Source organism: Microtus oregoni, unplaced genomic scaffold (genome assembly GCF_018167655.1).
Source record: "Microtus oregoni isolate MIOR12 unplaced genomic scaffold, Mior012 000000F_ref0000247, whole genome shotgun sequence".
Lineage (NCBI taxonomy): Eukaryota > Metazoa > Chordata > Mammalia > Rodentia > Cricetidae > Microtus > Microtus oregoni.
Window position 1 is genome coordinate 10,952,404 of NW_024543059.1, and position 24,401 is coordinate 10,976,804.

General features: G+C 39.4%; 1 protein-coding gene across 1 annotated transcript; it reads left to right on the forward strand.

Annotated features, from left to right (window-relative positions):
• The first annotated feature begins 471 nt into the window (after nt 1-471).
• LOC121449392 (vomeronasal type-2 receptor 116-like) lies at nt 472-22,001 on the forward strand. The gene is given in 6 exon segments (XM_041653782.1): nt 472-665; nt 5,569-5,848; nt 6,219-7,019; nt 7,723-7,950; nt 11,788-11,911; nt 21,082-22,001. Coding segments are annotated over 6 exon segments (2,547 nt in total).
• Nucleotides 22,002-24,401: the final 2,400 nt, after the last annotated feature.

Genomic DNA, 24,401 nt, shown 5'->3' on the forward strand with positions numbered 1-24,401 from the left:
GACCTCTCTAGGAATAGCTAGTCCTTACACTTCTATCTCAAAAACTGCTTTGATATGTTATGGAATCCAAACATTCACATGGGAATTAGAGAACTGTTTTGACGAACAAAGCTTTTTAGCAAATTTTCCCAAGAGGAATCATATCTGGAGCCTTCATGTGAACTGAAACATATGGAACCATGAGGGATATGGAGGGAAAGGTAATTCTTGTAAACAAAACTATTATGCCTTTTTTGTCACCTGAACATAGAAACTCAGATGCAGGGCATCAGGCCAGGAATGCTAAAGAATCCCCAGAGATGAACAATGGGCTGAAAAACACTACAGAGAGAAGTACAGGCGCTCTTTAGTAGAAACTGCAGTGATAAAAAGAGACGCCTGGATATGGGCAGGCATAATTGATACATGGGTTTCTGTCTGACTCTTCATGCTGCACTTCCCTCACGCTCCTAACCTAGAGACTCGATAAAGATGCTCTCTTTGATCTTTGTCCTTTTGGTCCTGAATCTCTCCCTCGTTTTCTGCAGTTTAACTGATCCCAAGTGCTTCATGAGAATAAAAACGAACAACAAAGAGCAAGATATAGAGGAGCATTGTTTCTTTTCTATTTTTACAGAGGATGGGCATGTGAAAAATAGCGATTTCACTGAGAATCTAAATGAGAAGTAAGTACATCTTTGATTCATTAATTGTAGTTAAGTATGGGAGATATTGTATTCTATGGGTACTGAGAGGCATAGTATTTGTTTGTAGAGATATGCACCTGCTCCTATCTTGTGATTGAAGAAACCTCTCTGAATTCTACTGGACAAGACACCCATCTATAAATACAGCATAATATCATGAGGAAATACTTTTCCAGTAATGTTTGTTTTCACCTTGGTCTCTGGGTTATCCAGTCTCCAAGTCCTGGAAATTCAGACAGTGTAGGACATGGACTCCCTCTCGTGGCCTGGAAGTCCTTTTAAACTATACATTGGTTGTCTACTCCCACAAATTCTGTGATGCCATTGTCTGAGTGCATGTTCAGGCAGGAATGATGAGATGTGGGACGATTTATCATTGGGTTAGGGTCTGGTATTATCTTGCAGTAGCCTCCACGGTACCATCATTCACCAAAGAGACTAGAATATAGAAGAAAAGAATCATTGAAGGTCCCAGTTAAGCTCTCCATGTTCAATGAGCTTTGGGTCTGTTGTTTTGGGCAATAGGGAGACAGTCTGTTTTCAGAGAGCAAACTTCTGTCTTAGCAACGAACTGGGTTGTTTGTTGATCTCCATAGGAACCCTTCAAGCAAAATTTCAAGCAAATACAACACAATTCCACAACTGGTAACCTTTTCTGGATACAAACAGGGCCTTTGTGCAATCCATATTCTACCTTATAGGGATTCCACAATAGAGTAACCCTCAAAGATATCAAGAAGTTTCCACTCTACCTTTCCCAAAGCCACCAAAAAGTGTTCCAGCTGTTAATCCCTGAACTCTCTCCTTCCATCTCTATACCCTGACCTTATCCTTCCCACTCCAATCACCAACCTGACCCCATTCAAGTCAAACTATTCTATTTCACGTTCCCAAGGGAGAACCATGAGTTGTACAAATGGGTATTGAGGTAGATTCCCAACTTTCTGAAATACTGCCATAATTATTTTCAGAGTAGCTGTACAAGTTTCACCTGCAAACACCAATGGAAGAGTATTTGCCTTGCCACGCGTCATTGCCAGAATGTTCTTTACTTAGCCATCCAGACACTTTGACACTTGAAATTGCAGGCTCTATTATTACATATTTACATAGCTTAAGATCAGAGAAGTCCAAGAAATTTAATTTTTCCTTATGTAAGAGTAATAAAGAAAATGGTAAGGCAAATATATTCAATATAGATTCCTGTTTTTCCCTTTTTACCAATAAAAAGTAATGTTTTAATATAGAGACTGACTCTTGGATGCTTGCATTCCTCAGTTATAGAAAATTGTTATGTGGTCCTTGCCATTTCTTTGATTTTCGTAATATACATATATGTTCATTATAGAGGGAGATAGTATCTCTGAGTTGCAAACAATGTTTCCAAACCAGTGTGTTCTCTTCTTCTTATATTCTGCCTATACAGCAGAGCTTACTTCATATCAACAATGTTTATTCAGCAGTATTTTATGCTGAATAAATATTTTATAATATTTTATGTTTCTATGTTTCTTATCAAGATTATTTACTTACTTTCACAGTTGATATTCATACTCCATTGGATGTTTGCTTGGTAAAAAATATAATTTTTATTCTGTTGCCTGCGACTCTGTCTGAAATGCGTTGTCTTTGCCATATAAAATCTTTTAAGTTTCATGAGAGCCTACTAATTTATTGTTATTGTTTTGGGGCTGCAGGTCTTCTGTCAAAAAAATCCTTTTGCCTTACAAATGAATTCAAGACTATTTCACTGCTTTCTATTTCATCAGAGTTAGTGTATCTGGTCTTAATCTGAGGTCCTCTATCCGTTTAGAGATGAGTATTGTGAGGGGTGCGAGTTATAGATATTTTCGTGTTCTATTCCATGCAGCTACCCCTTTGGCCAACACCATTTATTGAAGATGCTTTTTATTTTTCCAGTGTGTATTCCTAGTTTCTTTATCAAAAAGTACTTGTCCATAGGTGTATGGACTTCTGTAGTGGTCCTCAATTCCATTCTATTAATCAACATTTTTTTGTGAAAATATGTTTCTGGTTTTTTTTTTTTTAGAATAGCTATGTAGTACAATGTAAGATTAGGAATAGTGGTATCCCCAATAGTTATTTCAATGTCTAGGATTGTTTAAGATGCCCTGGGTTTTTTTCCGTTTCCATATGAAGCTAAAAATTCTTTGAAGATGTAAAAGAGCTAATTTATAAACAATGTCCTATATTATTTGAAACATGAATCTTTAACAGAATGGTAATAATAGTGGGTTAATAAAGAACTCAATTTTAAAAGCACATATCAGTCTCCAATATAGAATGGCAAGGACCTAGAAAATGTGGAATAATTTCAGGTCTTTCTGAAAAAAAGGAAACGGTAAAAGATACAAGAATAATACACAGCACAAAAAAGTTCTTTAAGCATGAGAAACAGAAAAGTAGAGGGAGCATATATTATTCAGAATTAAGTACCAGCCACATGTGATATCTTGTTATTTGAACATTTACTATAGTCAGAAAGCAGTGTAGAAAATAGAAGAATGAGGCAAAAACAAAAACAGTAATCCACCAAATGCTGAAATGTTACATTATTGTTAAATAAGATTATGAAACTATACAAAAATTATATGAATGCAATTAGACCAGTTAAATATGTAAATGAAAGGGAAAATCTAAAGTGAATATGTTAGAGTTGTACCATATCACAACAAATCTGAAAGGACTAGAATCCAACGACGAGTCTCTGATAACCATCTATGAACATAGGATGAAATACATCGGTACCATCTAAGGGTCCACGTGAGTTTATAGTTTATTCCTCTCAGAAAAAGCTGTAGTTATAACCGATCTGATATCATTCAATACTGCAAAGTCTCAAATAGAGAATAAAAGGAAAACTGTGTGGAAGCACCGAGGAAGAGTAATTATGATCATGCTCTTTGCGTTACCTATGAATATGCTAGAAACTTCAGAGCTTTTGACACAGAACGATTTGTCCACATGTTCCCTATGCCCATAACAACATCATGCCATTGGTCAGTACTGCCTCTGTGTAAAAGAGTATAACTACCTTGATAGTAGATGATACAGATATATTTCAAATATGTTATGTATTAGAATTACAGTACACATGTATGAGCAGATTCAATGTTGATCAATGTTCATCAGTTCATGGAATTAATTCAATTCCATGGACTGCATAAAGACTCTCTCATGGTGTTCAGCAAAAAAATAAAGGGATGAATCCATTGAAAACTTCAAAATCAGCTCCACTGTCTCAGTGGGTGAGTGCACGCCTCGTGGTCCCGACTTCTTTGCTCATGTTCTCCCTCCTTCTGCTCCTCATTGGGACCTTGGGAGTTCAGTCCAGTGCTCATGTGTGGGTCTCTGTCTCTATCTCTATCCATCACCAGATGAAGGTTCTATGACGATATGCAAGATATTCGTCAGTATTGCTCTAGGATAGGGTCATTTCAGGTTCCCAATCCTCAGCTGCCCAAGGAACTAACTGGGAACCTCATGTTGGGCACTTGGGAGCCCCTCAAGGGTCAAGTCTCTTGCTCACCCTAAAGTGGTTCCCTTAACTAAGAATTGTGGTTCCGTGCTCCCCTATCCACCTTTCCTTTATCCCAATTCTCCTGATTCCCCAAGTCCCCCCTCCTTCCCTTCTACCTTTTCTCTCCCCATCTCCCCTTACCCCCATCTCACCCCACCCCCAAGATCCTAATTTTCTCCCCGGCAATTTGGTCTACTTCCCTTAGCCAAGAGGATAACTATATGTTTTTCCTTGGGTTCAACTTCTTACTTAGCTTCTTTAGGTTCACCTATTGTAGACTCCGTGGCCCTTATTTATGGCTAGAAACCAATTATGAGTGAGTACATCCCATGTTCATCTTTTTGGGTCTGGGACACCTCACTCAGGATAGTGTTTTCTATTTCCATCCATTTGCATGCAAAATTCGAGAAGTCATTGTTTTTTACCGCAGCGTAGTACTCTAGCGTGTATATATTCCATGCTTTCTTCATCCATTCTTCCATTGAAGGGCATCTAGGTTGTTTCCAGGTTCTGTCTATTACAAATAATACTGCTATGAACATAGTTGAACAAATGCTTTTGTCATTTGATAAAGCATCCCTTGGGTATATTCCCAGGAATGGTAATGCTGGGTCCAGGGGTAAGTTGATCCCGAATTTCCTGAGAAACCGAAACACTGACTTCTACTGGGAGCACACCAAGGCCAGCTGGACTGTGACCGAAAAAGCATGGGATAAATCCGGACTCTCTGAACATGGCGAACAATGAGGGCTGATGAGACGCCAAGGACAGTGGCACGGGGTTTTTATCCTACTTAATGTGCTGGCTTTGTGGAAGCCTAGCCAGTTTGGATGTTCACCTTCCTAGATATGGACGGAGTGGGGAGGACCTAGGACTTACCACAGGGCAGGGAACCCGGACTGCTCTATGGACTGGAGAGGGAGGGGGAGAGGAGTGGGGGGAGGGGGAGAAGGGTGGGAGGAGGGGGAGAAGGGTGGGAGGAGGGGGAGGGAAATGGGAGGCTGGGAGGAGGTGGAAACTTGTTTTTTGTTTATGTTTTTTTTCTTCTTTTCTTAATAAAAAAAATTATAATCACAAAAAAAAAGAAAACTTCAAAATGACAGAATCCCTTTGATAGAAAAAAAGAACGCACCAAGCCAAAGAAACAAACATAAAAAAACATACGATCTATATATTCCTCTCCATGTCTCACATCATAATAGACCACAATACAAGGACTTGTATATATCACCTTAGCAATGGGTCAAGAAAAGATAATTCAGTGTTGAACCCACACTGAGTGTAATTAAGATTATCATGTTTGGAACCTAATCTCTCGTGATTACTGTGCTCTGATTTCAGGTTGACACCTAACAACATCAACTTGATTTTCTCTCTTTATTTTGCCATGGAAGAAATCAATAGGAATCCTCAGATTTTACCCAACATTTCTCTGCTAGCTACCATTAAATGTAATGTGTTTGTTGATCATATAAAATCTATTTCATCTTCAAAAAGAAGTGAATACTTTCCTAACTACTACTGCTCAGAAGAGAGAAGATATTTAATTACACTTACAGGACCACGGTGGCGAGAATCTGCCAAATTTGGGTTCCGCCTCTACTTTTCTAGAACTCCAGAGGTAAGCCTGGGTGGATTAGTTTTAATGAAATATTTTCCCTTCAGGCTGATATTCTGGGCACAAATGGTGATGGGAAGACAGAGATTGGGTTAATGCATTTTCTGCTTCATAAAGCATAAATACTCAAACACTATGGGAAACACTTTATAAGAAATGGACATGGGAGGAAGCAAAAATTGTGATACATTTTTCAAAACTCTAAATCTATAATAGTTTAGACAATCACCAAAAAATTGATATGATTTTAATAATTATATGAAAAATTCACAATTTCTAGCTCTCCCAGCATTTGCTTAGCACACATAGATCTTAGACTGAGTGTCATGCTTCCATCTTCTTTACACTGTTGCTTATGGTCTATGTCTTTCAGCTTTACTATGGGTATTTTCATCCTCACCTGAGTGTCCGTGAACAATTTCCTCATCTCTACCAGATATCACCCAAGGACACATCTCTAGCACTGGCCATGGTGTCCCTAGTGGTTCACTTCGGATGGAACTGGGTGGGAATGGTCATTTCAGATGAAGATCTTGGAACTCAGTTTCTTTCTGAATGGCGAGGAGTGATGCAAAGAAACATTGTCTGTATAGCATTTGTGGCGATTATCCCACCGAGTCAAGAGTTATACTTTAAAATGTTTATGTAGAATTATAACAAGGTCATGACATCGTCAGCAAAAGTAGTGATTGTTTATGGAGACAGAGATACTTATATGCCATTAAACTTTTGGATGTGGAAACCTCTAAAGATTCAGAGAATCTGGATCAGTGTGTCAAAATTTGATATGTTCATAGAAGGAGATTTCATGCTTAACTCCCCTGATGGGATTCTCATTTTCTCTCATCAGCATTCTGAGATGTCTGGTTTTAAACAATTCTTGCAGACAGTGCATCCTTTAAACTATAGTGATGAAATTTCTCTTGTAAAACTATGGTGGACTTATTTTAAATGTGCTTTACCATCGTCTAATTGTAACAAACTGAAGAATTGTCCAACAAGAACCCTATTGAAATGGTTATTTAGGACACCGTTTGGAATGTCCATGAGTGATACAGCTTATAACTTATACAATGCAGTGTATGCTGTGGCTCACACACTCCATGAGATGCTTCTGCAAGTAGACACATGGCCAAAGAATGCTGGTAAGAAGCTGGAACTTGACTCCTGGAAGGTAATGTGTCTTATACAGAAAGGCATGAATGTCACAGAGATGGTGTTCTTAAAAGGAACCACAAGGTCCAAATCTATGCAAATAAGGAATCTTTTTCCAAGTTCATATTTCTCTTTAACCTAGCATGGCATATAAGGCAAATCATGTTAGTGTCACAAAATATCATACAGTTAACACTGGCACCCAAGTCAGCATTTTACAATCTTAGTCAAGAATTTTTTTTCAGCGATTTTAACCATGGAGTTTTTTACATTTGAACAGAAATATTTTCTCACGAAAATATTAAATGGCAATACTAGAATGCCTCCCCTTTGATGTGATCAAAAGTTTCTTATCAATGTAATGAAATAAGATAATATAAATATAAAATGGCTTTGCCATTTTTTACAAACTAAGGATTTCAATTCCCTAGGTCATGATTAAATAACACTGTTAGTAGAAAGAAGTTGAGAATGCGCAACTACATTTCAGGCATACAATTCAGATGTGCATGTTTTAAGGTATCAACTGAAGGAAGAAATATGTATTTTTAAAGCATAGGGAATCTTTCCATATACATGGAATATCTTCTTTTTTATTACCAAGTACTTTTAATAAAGTTATATTTTAGGAGAGGCTAAGGAAAATTAGGGTCATTAAAATATTTTATTTTCCTTCCTAATATGTTAGCATAGTTGAGACTAAAATGACAAATGTGTTTTAGATGTTCTCTCTTCTGAAGAACATATGATTTGAAAATCCTGCTGGAGACCTGGTGACCATGAACCAGAAAGTAAAACTGGATACCGAATATGACATTTTCTACATCATGGATTTTCCACCAAATTTTGGACTTAAGATGAAATTAGGAAAGTTTTCCAGTCATTTTCCAAATTATCAACAGTAATATATGTCTGATGAAGTGATAGAATGGGCTACAGGTTTTAGACAGGTGAGTTGTTCCTAATTCTAAGGATTTACGTGTGCCAAATTACCTAAAATCGCAAGGTCTGCTCATGCTTCCTCATGGAATAAAGCATTTTATCATGTGTTAACAAAATATAAATGACCAAACCTTCATATTTATTTTATGAAGTAGTAAAATTTTATTCTAATTTTTATTGAAGATTGGATCTTTTCTCATACAATAAACTGATTATAGATCACACTCTCAATTTGTCCATTTCCTTCCTCCTCTCCAGGTCTACTCCCTTTGTGTCTCTCAGTAGGAAATACAGGATTCTTAGTTATAAAAAACAGACACAGTAAAACTAGATCAATAAAATAAAATCAAGGAGAAACTATTATATTGAAGTTGGTCATGTCAACCCAACAGGAAGAAAAGAGTCCCATGAGTTAGAACAAGAATAGAGACCACCTATTCTCACAGTGAGGTGTTCACCAAAACTCGAACATAATATTTTAATATATATACAGATGCTCTTTTACAGACCCATGCAGGCCCTGTATTTCTTGCTTCCGTCCTTTTGAGCTCACATGTGTCTTCCTTCGTGATTCAGAAAGTCTGCTCCTGTTATCCTCTATCTCCTCTGGCTCTGAGAAGTTTTCTATTTCCATGTCTACAGGATTCCTTGAACTCAAAGGGGAGAAATCTGGGGGAGACTTCCAACTTAGACCCTCCACATACTACATGGCTGTAGTTTCTGCATCAGCCCTGAACTCCTGTTGGTGGAAGTATCATTGCTGATGACTGGTTGAGGGACTGATCTGAAAATATAACAAAACATCATTAAGAATCATGTTACTGATTTTGTTTTTATACCAATGAGTATTTATTCTCTGTTCTTTCCAGTCTCTGGCTCATAGTTACCCAAGCTGTGTTAGGTATGAATTCCTTCCCATAGAGTGGATAAAGGTCAAACCAAACATTGGTTTCTACTGTTATGAATTCTGTGCCACTATGACCCTGCCATATTTGTTGGCAGGATAGATTTTAGGTCAAATGTTTTGTAGGCTGGTTTGTCCTTTGTGTATATACCCCAAAACTGTATGGCTGGTCTAGAGATGGACTTGGTCTCATCTTTCTGGGAAACTCACATTTTGTTTTCCATGCTGTATGTATAATTAGCACTCTCACCAGTAGTGGAGGGGTGTTCCTCTGTTCCACGTCCTCACGAGCATGAGATATTATTTGTGCTATTAAATTTAGCTAATCTGAAAGGTATAGGATGAATCTCAAAGGAGTTCTGATTGGCTTTTCCTGATAGATAAGGATATTGAACTTTTCTTTAAGTGTTTCACAGCCTTTTGAGATTCTGTATTGAGAATTCTTTGTTTAAATCTATTTCACAATTTTAAATCAAATTTCTGTTATTTTATTGATTGAGTTTCTTTTATAATTTCAATATTAGTCCTCTTTCTATCTCAAGTTGATTAAAAAAAACCCTTTTTAAAGTCTATAGACTTTCTTCTGTCTAACTGAATATGTATTTTTCCTTATATAATACTTTTGGTTTAAAAAGTCCCATTTATTAATTGTTAATCTTAATCCTGCATTTTCAGTGTTCTATTTAGAAGTCATCTCATTTGCCAATGCATCCTAGGATGCTCCTCATTTTATCTTCTTTCAGGTTCATTGTATTCGGCTTGATGTTGAGGACTTTGATCCACCTAGACTTGAAATTTGTTCTGGGACAAGCATGGTTCTTTGTGCATTTACCTGCATGAAAACATCAAGGTGGACGAACACCATTTGTTTAAGATTTTTGTCTCATTTCCTGTGTTTTTATGGCTTCTCTATCAAAACATAGGTCTGAACTTATGTCTGATCCTCAGTTAAATTTCACCAATCAGCATTCTGTTTTTATGCCAATAACATATGGTTTTAATTATTACAACTCTGTAGCATAACTTGAAATCATGGATGGCGATGCTTTCTTGGCTTTTTTGTAATTCAAGATTGGGTTAGGTCTCTTGAGGTTATTATTTATTCATGTGAGGTTGAGACTTTCCTTTCAAGGTTTGTAAAGAATTGTTTTGGAATTTCTATTGGCAATGCATTGAAAATTTAGATTGTTCTTGTAGGATGTCCACTTTTACTATGTTTACCTTACCAATTCATGAGCATGGGAGCACTTTCCAACTTCTGACTTTGTCTTCAGTTGCTTTCTCCAAAGATTGAAGTTTTTATCACAGAAGTATTTCCCTTGCTTGCTTAGATTTTACTCAAGATATATTATACTATTATTAAGATATTGTGAAAAGTGTTGTTCCCGAGTATTTTCTGCTCAACATTTGTATACATGAGAGATATTTTTAAGTTAATGATGTATGTAGCCCCTTACATAATATTGTATGTAGTTGAAAATATTTAATATCTGTACGTATTCCCTGGTGGACGTTTTAATGCAATCTGTTTTATCAAGGCATACCTGTATAGTTCAGGACTGGGATACAGGAATGAATTAGCAAATGGAGGTTAGAAAGCAATGGTCTCTTAACTAAGAATTGTGGTTCCGTGCTCCCCTGTCCAACCTTCCTTTATCCCAATCCTCCTGCTTTCCCAAGGCCCGACCTCCTTCCCTTCTAACTTTTCTCTCCCCATCTCCCCTTACCCCCAACCCACCCCACCCCAAGATCCCAATTTTCTCCCCGGCAATTTTGTCTACTTCCCTTAGCCAAGAGGATAACTATATGTTTTTCCTTGGGTTCCCCTTCTTACTTAGCTTCTTTGGATTCACCTATTGTAGACTCCGTGACCCTTATTTATGGCTAGAAACCAATTATGAGTGAATAAATCCCATGTTCATCTTTTTGGGTCTGGGATACCTCACTCAGGATAGTGTTTTAACCACTTTAGGGTTGGCAAGAGACCTGACCCTAGAGGGGCTCCCAGGTGCCCAAGCTGAGGTCCCCAGTTAGTTCCTTGGGCAGTTGAGAATAGGGAACCTGAAATGTCCCTATCCTTGAGCAATACTGACGAATATCTTGCATATCATCATAGAACCCTCATCTGGTGATGGATGGAGATAGAGACAGAGACCCACACTGGAGCACTGGACTGAGCTCCCAAAGTCCCAATGAGGAGCAGAAGGAGGGAGAACATGAGCAAAGAAGTCGGGACCACGAGGGATGCACCCACCCACTGAGACAGTGGAGCCGATCTATTGAGAGCTCACCAAGACCAGCTGGACTGTGACTGAAAAAGCATGGGATAAAACTGGACTCTCTGAACATGGCGAACTATGAGGGCTGATGAGACGCAAAGGACAATGGCACGGGGGTTTGATCCTACTTAATGTGATGGCTTTGTGGGAGCCCAGCCAGTTTGGATGTTCACCTTCCTAGATATGGACGGAGGTGGGAGGTCCTAGGTCTTACCACAGGGCAGAAAACCCTGACTGCTCTTTGGACTGGAGAGGGAGTGGGAAAGGAGTGGGGGGAGGGGGAGAAGGGTGGCAGGAGGGGGCGTAGGGGGGGAGGAGGGGGAGGGAAATGGGAGGCTGGGAAGAGTTGGAAACTTGTTTTTTTTTCTCCTTTTCTCAATTAAAAAAAAAAGAAAGAAAGAAAGCAATGGTCTCTGAGATCCAAGGCAGGTGTGGGAAGGGGGAGAAAGTCTGCAACAGCTGTTCTAGTGCAGCGCTAGGAGAATCCTGTGGAACTGCTTCTGGGAAAAAAGAGACACAGAAAAGAGATAAAAAATTATGTTTCATAATAGTATACATGTTTGTAAAAGGGTTTTTTTTTCCATTATTCCACACCATCAATCACTGCTGCTTTTCCCATATGTGTTAAACTCAATTTGTAAAATGTATGTGATTTACCATAGACTCCGCCCTTGATATGCAGTATGCCTTGCCTTCCAGGACTAAGAAAATTCCCTCAAGAGGGGAGGGCTATCTGCTGTTTTGATTTCAACCCGTGTCCTGAAAATGAAATTTCAAACATGACAAGTAAGAATACACTTTACCAAAATAATCAACAGATTGTTTACATTCTGCATTATTTATACAATTCTCAAAGAGACCTTCAGGGATAAGGAAGAGGAAACCCTCATTACAAAGTCAGAAGAAATAATAACACTGCAATTTGGAAAACTATACTACCTATATTAAACTATACTGCTCATGAACTTTATTTTTCTCTCATCATTCTAGAAGCAGGGACGTATTTTTCCTTAATCATTACTTTTGAGTAATAAGCATTACTATAGCATCTCACCTTCATCTTAGAATTCAGCATATTGCATTAAAATATACTTACTTTCCACTTTTATTAATGATATAGTTGCTACACATCTGCCTTACGTAGGGTTTCTATCGCAGTGAAAAGACCACAGCCACGGAAAATCTTATAAAAGAAAAAGCATAATTGGGATGGCTTACAGTTCAGAAGTTTAGTCCATTATCATCATGTTAGGACAAAAAAGCATGCAGGCAGACATGGTGCTCGATAGGACATAATATTCAAGAAGAAGCTGAGACTTCTTCATTTTGATCTGAAGGTAACAGGAAGTGAGTTCGGTATCACACTGAGCTAGGTCAAAGGAGAACTCAAAGCCCACTCCTCAGTGACACAGCTCCACCACCAAGTCCACAACTACTCCAAAAACCCATCCTTCTCACAAGTGCCACTTTCTATGAGATTTTGGGTCCAGTTGTATTCAAACTACCACAGCATCCATATTTTCCAAAGATAATCAATGTCTCTGACAGGAAATGAATGTTTGGTACTGTTGTATCATGCTTTAGAAACATGTGCTTTTATCATGGGCTATGGTAGATCAATACAGTTATTGGTAAGATTCATTTTCATTATGTCCTAGTACACATATGAGTTTGGAAACCAAAATATGGATCTCTGAATTAAACTTTTCTTATTGGAATGACCATAACATGTATTCATGTACAATATTAATTTAAGAGTTATACCAGAATGGAAATGGTTTCATATGATTTGGACACAAGGATTGTGAAGATAAAGTATATAATTTAAATTACACAAAATGTTAAACATACTTGGTAACAGAAACCAGTGAAATATTCAAGAATATAAACCACATGCATAGAAGAAAGCATAAAAAATAAATTAATAGATTGGGGTGAGTTTCTGGCCCACGGCGCCAGCCTGGGACGGGGAGCTCGGGGGTTTCTTGGCCCCCTGTCCTGCTTGGGCTCTCTGCTGCCTCTTTCTTCCTGGCCCACCCAGCTTCCGTCCAGAGCCCTCCCCACTTCGCCCCCACTGCCCTCTTTTGGCGCGTGGCATCGCCCAGCGCAGCCTATCTGGGCGCTGGGTCCGAGTACCCGGGGCTCCCGGGCGGGCAGCAGTTCCTTTGTTTCTGTGGCCTGCCTGCACCAAGCGGGGTAGGCGCTTTGTCTGCGAGCTGCCCAACCAGCACGGAGGCCTGATCTTTCGGCGCCAGGAGACCCAGCATTGGGGTGAGTTTCTGGCCCACGGCGCCAGCCTGGGACGGGGAGCTCGGGGGTTTCTTGGCCCCCTGTCCTGCTTGGGCTCTCTGCAGGGCCTCTACTGCCCGGGTGCTGCCTCTTTCTTCCTGGCCCACCCAGCTTCCGTCCAGAGCCCTCCCCACTTCGCCCCCACTGCCCTCTTTAGGCGCGTGGCATCGCCCAGCCCAGCCTATCTGGGCGCTGGGTCCGAGTACCCGGGGCTCCCGGGCGGGCAGCAGTTCCTTTGTTTCTGTGGCCTGCCTGCACCAAGCGGGGTAGGCGCTTTGTCTGCGAGCTGCCCAACCAGCACGGAGGCCTGATCTTTCGGCGCCAGGAGACCCATCATTGGGAGAGCCAACATTGGGGAGAGACAGCGTTTGGTAGGCAAGGAGACCTAATCCGGTAAAAGAAGATCCATAGGTAGCATTTGGAAGAAGAGATGGGCCGACGTCAAGGCAAGAATTCGCCCAACAAGCTGAAAAGCAACATGAAGCTACCAGAAACAAGCGACCTCACAACGGGAGGACAAGAACCCCTTAATCAAGAGGAAGGAGAAAAGATTGACTTCATGAAAGTGATTGACACCCTTAAACAGCATGTAAAAAACGCCCTTATAGAAATGGATGAGAAATATAACAGAAAGTTTGAAGAATTGAATAAATCAGTGAATGATACCCTAGAAAACCAAGGAAAAACAATCAAACAGATAATGGAAACAGTTCAAGACCTGAAAACTGAAATGGAGGCAAAGAAGAAAACACAATCAGAGGGCCGTCTGGACATGGAAAATCTAGGTAAACGAATAGAGACTACAGAAACAAGCATAACCAGCAGAATACAAGAGATAGAAGAAAGACTCTCGGATTCTGAAGATACCATAGAGAAAATAAACACAATGATCAAAGAAAACAGCAAGTCCAACAAACTCTCATCACAAAACATTCAGGAAATATGGGACACAATAAAAAGACCAAACCTAAGAATAATAGGAGTAGAAGAAGGAGAAGAAAGGCAGCTCAATGGTCCAGAAAATATATTTAATAAAATTATAGAAGAAAACTTTCCCAACCTAAGGAAAGATTTTCCTATGAAGGTGCAAGAAGCATACAGAACACCGAATAGGCTGGATCAAAAAAAAAAACATCCCCTCGCCATATCATTATCAAAACACAAAGCATACAGAATAAGGAAAGAATATTAAGAGCTGCAAAGGAAAAAGGCCAAATTACTTATAAAGGTAAACCTATCAGACTTACACCTGACTTCTCCATGGAAACCATGAAAGCCAGAAGGTCCTGGATAGATGTACTGCAGAAACTGAGAGACCATGGGTGCAAGCCCAGATTACTATACCCAGCCAAGCTTTCATTCACTATAAATGGAGAAAATAAAATTTTCCAGGATAAAAACAAATTTAAACAATACGCAGCCACAAATCCAGCCTTACAGAAAGTAATTGAAGGAAAATCACTAACCAAGGAGTCCAACAATGACCACAATAACTCAGACATCTAGAGACCCTTCACCAACACAAAACAAAGAAGGGAAACACACAAACTCTACGACTAAAAAAAATGACCGGAGTTAACAACCACTGGTCATTAATATCACTTAATGTCAATGGACTCAACTCACCTATAAAAAGGCACAGGCTAAGAGATTGGATAAGAAAACAGGATCCAACATTCTGCTGTTTACAAGAAACACACCTCAACCACAAAGACAGGCACCTACTCAGAGTAAAGGGCTGGGAAAAGGCCTATCAAGCAAATGGACCTAAGAAACAGGCAGGTGTGGCCATACTAATCTCTAACAAAGTTGACTTTAAACTTAAATCAATCAGAAGAGATGGAGAGGGGCATTTTATACTCATAACAGGAACAGTTCATCAGGATGAAGTCTCAATCCTGAACATCTATGCCCCTAATATAAAAGCACCCACGTACATAAAAGAAACATTGCTAAAATTCAAGGCAGCCATCAAACCGCACACACTAATAGTAGGAGACTTCAACACTCCTCTCTCACCAATGGACAGGTCAATCAGACAGGAACCTAACAGAGAAATAAGAGAATTAGTGGAGGTAATGAATCAAATGGACTTAACAGACATCTATAGAACATTCCATCCAAATAGGAAAGAATATACCTTCTTCTCCGCAGCTCATGGAACCTTCTCGAAAATCGACCACATAGTCGGTAACAAAGCAAACATCCACAGTTACAAAAAAATATTAGTAACCACCTGTGTCTTATCAGATCACCATGGATTAAAGTTAGAATTCAACAATAATGCTACCCCCAGAAAGCATACAAAATCATGGAAACTGAACAGTCAACTATTGAACCATAGCTGGATTAAGGAAGAAATAAAGAAAGAAATTAAAGTCTTCCTGGAATTCAATGAAAATAAAGAAACAACATACTCGAACTTATGGGACACTATGAAAGCAGTCCTAAGAGGAAAGTTCATAGCACTAAGTGCCCACTTAAAGAAAACAGAGAAAGCTCACATTGGAGACTTAACAGCCCACCTGAAAGCTCTAGAAAAAACAGAAGCAGACTCACCTAGGAGGAGTAGAAGACTGGAAATAATCAAACTGAGGGCTGAAATCAACAAAATAGAAACACAGAAAACAATACAAAAAATCAATGAAACAAAAAGCTGGTTCCTGGAGAAAATCAACAAGATTGACAAACCACTATCCAAGCTAATCAAACGGCAGAGAGAGAATTTGCAAATTAATAAGATCAGAAATGAAAAGGGGGACATAACCACAGACACAGAGGAAATTCAGAGAATCATTAGATCTTACTACAAAAGCCTATATGCCACAAAATTGGAAAATGTAAAGGAAATGGATACTTTTTTAGATAAATATCATATACCAAAGTTAAATCAGGACCTGGTGAACAATCTAAATAGACCTGTTAGTCGCGAAGAATTAGAAGAGGTTATCAAAAACCTCCCTACCAAAAAAAGCCCAGGACCAGATGGTTTCAATGCGGAATTCTACCAGATCTTCCAAGAAGATCTAATACCTATACTCCTTAATGTATTCCACAAGATAGAAACAGAAGGGTCATTACCAAACTCCTTTTATGAAGCCACAATTACTCTGATACCAAAACCACTCAAAGACTCAACCAGGAAAGAGAACTACAGGCCAATCTCACTCATGAATATCGACGCAAAAATCCTCAACAAAATACTGGCAAATCGAATCCAAGAACACATCCGAAAAATTATCCATTATGATCAAGTAGGCTTCATTCCTGAGATGCAGGGCTGGTTCAACATACGAAAATCTATCAATGTAATCCAGCATATAAATAAACTGAAAGAAAAAAACCATATGATCATTTCATTAGATGCTGAAAAAGCATTTGACAAAATTCAACATCCATTTATGTTAAAAGTCTTGGAGAGATTAGGGATACAAGGGTCATACCTAAATATAATAAAAGCTATATACAGCAAGCCGACAGCTAACATCAAATTAAACGGAGAGAAACTCAAAGCCATCCCACTTAACTCAGGAACACGACAAGGCTGTCCACTCTCCCCATACCTCTTCAATATAGTGCTTGAAGTTCTAGCAATAGCAATAAGACAACATAATGGAATCAAGGGGATTCGAATTGGAAAGGAAGAAGTTAAACTTTCGTTATTTGCAGATGATATGATAGTGTACATAAGCGACCCCCAAAACTCCACCAAAGAACTTATACAGCTGATAAACAGCTTTAGTAATGTGGCAGGATACAAGATCAACTCCAAAAAATCAGTCGCCCTCTTATACACAAAGGATATGGAAGCAGAGAGGGAAATCAGAGAAGCTTCACCATTCACAATAGCCAAAAACAGCATAAAATATCTTGGGGTACATCTAACCAAGGAAGTGAAAGATCTATTTGACAAGAACTTTAAGGCATTGAAGAAAGAAATTGAAGAGGATACCAAAATATGGATGGACCTCCCTTGCTCTTGGATTGGGAGGATCAACATAGTAAAAATGGCAATTCTACCAAAGGCTATTTATAGATTCAATGCAATCCCCATCAAGATCCCATCAAAATTCTTCACAGATCTGGAGAGGACAATAATCAACTTTATATGGAAAAACAAAAAACCCAGGATAGCCAAAACAATCCTATACAATAAAGGATCTTCTGGAGGCATTACCATCCCTGACTTCAAACTCTATTACAGAGCTACAGTAATGAAAACAGTGTGGTACTGGCATAAAAACAGAGAAGTCGACCAATGGAATCGTATAGAAGACCCGGATTTTATCCCACAAACCTATGAACACCTGATTTTCGATAAAGGAGCTAAGAGTATAAAATGGAAGAAAGAAAGCATCTTCAACAAATGGTGCTGGCACAACTGGATGTCATCTTGTAGAAGAATGAAAATAGACCCTTATCTATCACCGTGCACAAAACTCAAGTCCAAATGGATTAAAGACCTCAATATCAGCCCGAACACACTGAACCTGATAGAAGAGAAAGTGGGAAGTACCCTACAGGAGCTGGGCACAGGAGATCGCTTCCTATTTATAACCCCAGAAGCACAGACATTAAGGGCAACATTGAATAAATGGGACCTACTGAAACTGAGAAGCTTCTGTAAAGCAAAGGACATAGTCAATAAGACACAAAGGCAACCTACTGATTGGGAGAAGATCTTCACCAACCCCACAACAGACAAAGGTCTGATCTCCAAAATATATAAAGAACTCAAGAAACTAGACTTTAAAATGCTAATTAATCCAATTAAAAAATGGGGCACTGAACTGAACAGAGAATTCTCAGCAGAGGAAGTTCAAATGGCCAAAAGACACTTAAAGTCGTGCTCAACTTCCTTAGCAATCAGGGAAATGCAAATCAAAACAACTTTGAGATATCATCTTACACCTGTCAGAATGGCTAAAGTCAAAAACACCAAGGATAACCTTTGCTGGAGAGGCTGTGGAGGAACGGGTACCCTCATCCATTGCTGGTGGGAATGCCATCTTGTGCAACCACTGTGGAAGTCAGTGTTTCGGTTTCTCAGGAAATTCGGGATCAACTTACCCCTGGACCCAGCAATACCACTCCTGGGAATATACCCAAGAGATGCTCTATCATATGACAAAAGCATTTATTCAACTATGTTCATAGCAGTATTATTTGTAATAGACAGAACCTGGAAACAACCTAGATGCCCTTCAATGGAAGAATGGATGAAGAAAGTATGGAATATATACACGCTAGAGTACTACGCTGCGGTAAAAAACAATGACTTCTCGAATTTTGCAGGCAAATGGATGGAAATAGAAAACACTATCCTGAGTGAGGTGTCCCAGACCCAAAAAGATGAACATGGGATGTACTCGCTCATAATTGGTTTCTAGCCATAAATTAGGGCCACGGAGTCTACAATAGGTGAACCTAAAGAAGCTAAGTAAGAAGGTGAACCCAAGGAAAAACATATAGTTATCCTCTTGGCTAAGGGAAGTAGACCCAATTGCCGGGGAGAAAATTAGGATCTTGGGGGTGGGGTGGGATGGGGGTAAGGGGAGATGGGGAGAGAAAAGGTAGAAGGGAAGGAGGGGGGATTTGGGGAATCAGGAGAATTGGGATAAAGGAAAGGTGGATAGGGGAGCACGGAACCACAATTCTTAGTTAAGAAAACCACTTTAGGGTGAGCAAGAGATTTGACCCTAGAGGGGCTCCCAAGTGCCCAACATGAGGTTCCCAGTTAGTTCCTTGGGTAGCTGAGGATTGGGAACCTGAAATGACCCTATCCTAGAGCAATACTGACGAATATCTTGCATATCATCATAGAACCTTCATCTGGTGATGGATGGAGACAGAGACAGAGACCCACACTGGAGCACTGGACTGAGCTCCCAAGGTCCCAATGAGGAGCAGAAGGAGGGAGAACATGAGCAAAGAAGTCGGGACCACGAGGCGTGCACCCACCCACTGAGACAGTGGAGCTGATCTACTGGGAGCTCACCAAGGCCAGCTGGACTGTGACCGAAAAAGCATGGGATAAAACCGGACTCTCTGAACATGGCGAACAATGAGGGCTGATGAGACGCCAAGGACAATGGCACGGGGTTTTGATCCTACTTAATGTGCTGGCTTTGTGGAAGCCTAGCCAGTTTGGATGTTCACCTTCCTAGATATGGACGGAGGGGGGAGGACCTAGGACTTACCACAGGGCAGGGAACCTGGACTGCTCTGTGGACTGGAGAGGGAGGGGGAGAGGAGTGGGGGGAGGGGTAGAAGGGTGGGAGGAGGGGGAGAAGGGTGGGAGGAGGGGGAGGGAAATGGGAGGCTGGGAGGAGGTGGAAACTTGTTTTTTGTTTATGTTTTTTTTCTTTTCTTAATAAAAAAAATTATTTAAAAAAAAATTAATAAAATATATTGATTCCAATGATTCTTTAGCATATATAAGAAGTTGAATTAAAATATAAGTTTAGTGAATTTTGTGTTGATTGAATACATGGATGCTAAACCAAATTCTATTAAACTCCCCCTTGTTCCTATACGTATTTCTAAAGGCTTCAAGATATATATTTTATAATACATTATAATTTTCAAATGATTAGATTGAGTTGACGTATTTTGATACTTTTATTCACTAGTTTAGGAACCACTGTTTTTCACAATCAGAGAGAATAGATAAACAGAAAGAGAATGTACACCCATCAGTTTAGTGACTCAGTAATAGTAAGACTCCATCACTTCCAGTTTGATCCACTGTCTCAATGTAATTGAAGAAAACTGAATATATTAGGCTGTAAATTACACAGACACACCTGGAAGGAAGGTCTCAGTCCCTACCCATTATTATCTTTCAAAATTCTGTCCTTGAGATATGGAAAATTATCTTGAGCATAATGCTTCTCCATGACGTCTACACTGCTGGGAATATTGTGTAGTTGAATCTCACAGAAATCAGCAAAACTGGCAAATAATATGCCCTATCAAAATTAATGTATTGAAACAAAAACCAAAGGTGAACTTTTGCCATGTAGAGAATTTAGGTGGTAACTTGTTCATGCTATCTCTGCCTTGCTTGACATTATCAGTGCCTTTATTGCTTGTTTTCATGGCTGAACTTTTTGTTATCCAAATATCATCTGTTGGTGTGCTCTTCTCCGTGGAAGACAGTCTCTCCCATTTTCAGTATTTCTTAGTTGCCTGTAGTTCTCTGCATAGGGCTTTTGTCTGATGCTCTTTCTCCAGCCCACTTTGTCAGTCTCTTGTTCTTGGTCAGGACCAAACTTGAAGTTCAGAGATCTACCATAACATGCATAGAAACTGCTCATTCTAAGTTCATGTTCTGCATAATATTCAAAATTACAACAGTATAATTCCATGATTGAACTTACCAAACTATGTTGTTTCAGAAACATGAATATGATATAACAACACTTCATTATTTGGGAAAAATATCAAAGACTCTTGAGTCTGTAAGATAAATACGAACTAAGCCTTTCATAAAAATAATAATCACTTTAAATTCAGATTAAATTTTACGATAAACTTCATTTAAATTTTCTTACACAGAAAGAGGTAATAATAGTTGAGATATGATTTTCCAAAGCATTAGTTTAGCATAACTAGTCCCTCATAGAGAAAAATGAATATTGATAATAACGCCCTTCCTCTACTAGATATGGAAGAATGTGTGAAGTGTCCACATGATCAGTATGCCAACAAAGATCAAACTCACTGCCTCCAAAATGTGGTGAGCTTTCTGGCCTATGAAGATCCCTTGGGAATGTCTCTGACCTGCGTGGCTCTATGCTTCTCAGCCCTTACAGCTTCTGTACTGTGTGTCTTCTTGAAGCACCAGGACACGCCCATTGTCAAGGCAAATAACAGAGCTCTCAGCTATGTCCTACTCATCTCCCTCATCTTTTGCTTTCTCTGTCCCTTGCTCTACATTGGCCATCCAGACACACCCACCTGTATAATGCAGCAGACCACATTTGCAATTGTGTTCACTGTGGCCACCTCTACTGTCTTGGCAAAGATGATTACTGTAGTGTTGGTATTCAAGGTCACTGTTCCAGAAAGAAGGATGAGGTCACTGCTCATATCAGGGGCACCTAATTTCATCATCCCCATATGCACCGTGATTCAAATGATTCTCTGTGGAATCTGGTTAGGAACTTCTCCTCCGTTTGTTAATACTGATGTGCATATGGAACACGGCCACATCATTATTGTTTGCAACAAAGGATCAGTAATTTTCTTCTACTTTGTCCTGGGATACCTGGGGTCTCTCGCCCTAGCGAGTTTCCTTGTAGCTTTCCTGGCTAGGAATCTACCGGACACATTCAATGAAGCAAAGTTCCTGATGTTCAGCATGCTGGTGTTCTGTAGTGTTTGGATCACCTTCCTCACTGTCTACCACAGCACCATAGGCAAGGCTCTGGTGGCTGTGGAGGTCTTCTGTATCTTGGCCTCAAGTGCAGGACTATTTCTTTGCATTTTTGCTCCAAAATGCTACATTATTTTGTTAAGACCACAGATAAATTCTTTTCACAAGTTCAGAGTCACAAATGATAAAGCTAAATATGTTCATTAAATTCATCTAGCTTATTTAAAAACTGCAGAAACATCCACAAGATGACAAAGTTGCTATCCACTCATTAAATATTACCCACAGATGATAATTCTGCATGTAAAATGTAGAAATAAGCTGTGTAATAAATTTTTAACACATGACATCAGTTCTATGTACCAAACCTTATGACCATACTTTTCTTATTGTCATATTTGAGGGAGTGTGTGTTTCTCATTAAATTCTGTGCTAAAATGTTGGGACAGTATTGGAATTCTTAAGTTCATGTAACCTAGATGGTCTATTCATTGATCTAAAGTAGCTTAGATTAGAGATAGAGGAGAGCATTGATCTTCTAGTAGCTTATAATAGAGATAGAGGAGAGGCAAAATAATACTGATTAATTTGCAAAACTGGGTGTTTTTATTCACTTTCTTTTTGTTCATTTTTGTTTTGTTTTTGTTTTTCAAGACAGGGTTTTTCTGTAGCTTTGGAGCTTGTCATGGAACTAGCTCTTGTAGACCAGGCTAGGTTTAATCTCACAGAGATATACCTGCCTCTCTGGGACTAAAGATGTGCGGCACAACTATCCAGCTTGTATTCATTTTTGTAAACATAGTTATGGCTAACAACTATACTGTAGATTGAGAACGCATTGTCATTTATGGCTCTCTAGCTGTCAACCAGTATGTAAGCTTACAGTAACATTTTTGTGGACAATAGAAGGGTTTGACTTGAAGTGTGCCATAGGTATTGCATCTAATACTCAAAATAATTTTCCAAGAGGTTATAAATATTTCCAGAATTTTAATATAAATGATTTGGGGCCTTTAAAGAAAGTCCGTGGATTCCTTAAAGAACCTTGTAACAGGAATAAACTATTAGTAAAATTACAGGTATGGTGATCCCTTTGGAAATACCACTTTTGAGAGGACTTGTTGGAGAATGTATTTCTGTACTAGGCATACTAAGGAAGACCTGTATCTAGTGCAGAAGTTTACAAAACAAAAGGAAAAATGTGGGTCCAGGATAGAGTTGCTGAGCCTGTATGCCCCATCCTGGTTCAGCATAATGGAACTTATAGTTCCAATATAGGAACCCAGCCTGGCAGCATCATCAGTGCAGTCCATACTTTTTTGTCTTAAGAGAGTTGTCACAAGGTTGAAGCTAGATAGTTCCTTTCTATAGTTATAGAAACAGAATGCTTGGGAAGCATATGTTACAGAGATCTCATAGCAGTAGCCAGAGTGAGACAGAAGGCAGAACCAAGGAATCTGTTTTTTGTGTGGGATATCAGGAACTCTGAGGCTTGTCAGTGTCCTGTGGTCTGGGAAGTGAGGATACCTGAGAGACACAGTAGGAAGATGAAAATGGAGACAATTACAAGAGTGGTTGGAAGATGTGAAATTCTAGTTGCAGAGTTTCCATACTGGCAGCTGTACTTAACAGATAAGAGGGCGGGAGCCTGTTGGAGTTGTGATAGGTGGATAGAGCTTTTAATTACTTGAAGTTTAGCCAATGCTGGTGTGCTAAGGATGACCAGATGTGCGCCTACCCACTGTTGAAGAACAATAGGCAAAATATATCAATCACCTGACAATGTGGCTTGGATAAATACTCACAGAATGGCAAAGATAACAGAGGAGGTGAACTTTCTAGAAGAAAGAGACTGCTGCCCATTAATTCAAAATTGCTGAGGAATCAGGGGCTCATGGTGTTATCCGAATGTCAGCAAGGGTAAGGGGTAGAAGTTGAGTCTAAGAAGAGAAAGTTCAGAAGATAGGTTTGGTAAAAGACTCCTAATAGGTCCATTATCCCTTTCTATCTTTCCCAAGGACTGCGGTTGGTATGTAACATACCCCTAAGGTTCTTGACACTGAGTAACTACAAAAATTAATGCAGGGCCATTCATCTGGTGGCACAAATCTATAATGTCCAAATCTGGATAAAATATCGTTGGGAGGTGAGAGCAGACAACATCTGCAGTGAAGGCGTAAGTCACAAACAATTCCACACCACTTTGGAATTATGATTAATAGGGTGGTATTTATTTAAAGAGGAAAAAAGTTACAGAACACTGTCCCAGGCAACAGCCCTCTATGTAACTAGGAAGGGAGTCTAGCCACCGGTGGAGCAGGAAGTGAAGAGAGAGAGGAGAGGGAACTGGCCGCTTTTTTAAAGGGAGAGAGACCACGCCCCAATGGGCTGGTATCTCAGCAGCTATAGGCTGGAGGAGTGGGAGGACCTCCAGCAACACCTCCCCCTTTTGTTTAAATAAGAGAGTTCTAAACCTACTATGAGATTATATACAATAAGTACAAATATCCTATTCTAACTAGCTTGGTCTTGTATAAAAAATAACTTGGCCAAGTCATGAGAGAAAGTAACTACATTTATATAGTCTTCAACCCCATAGAAGATCTG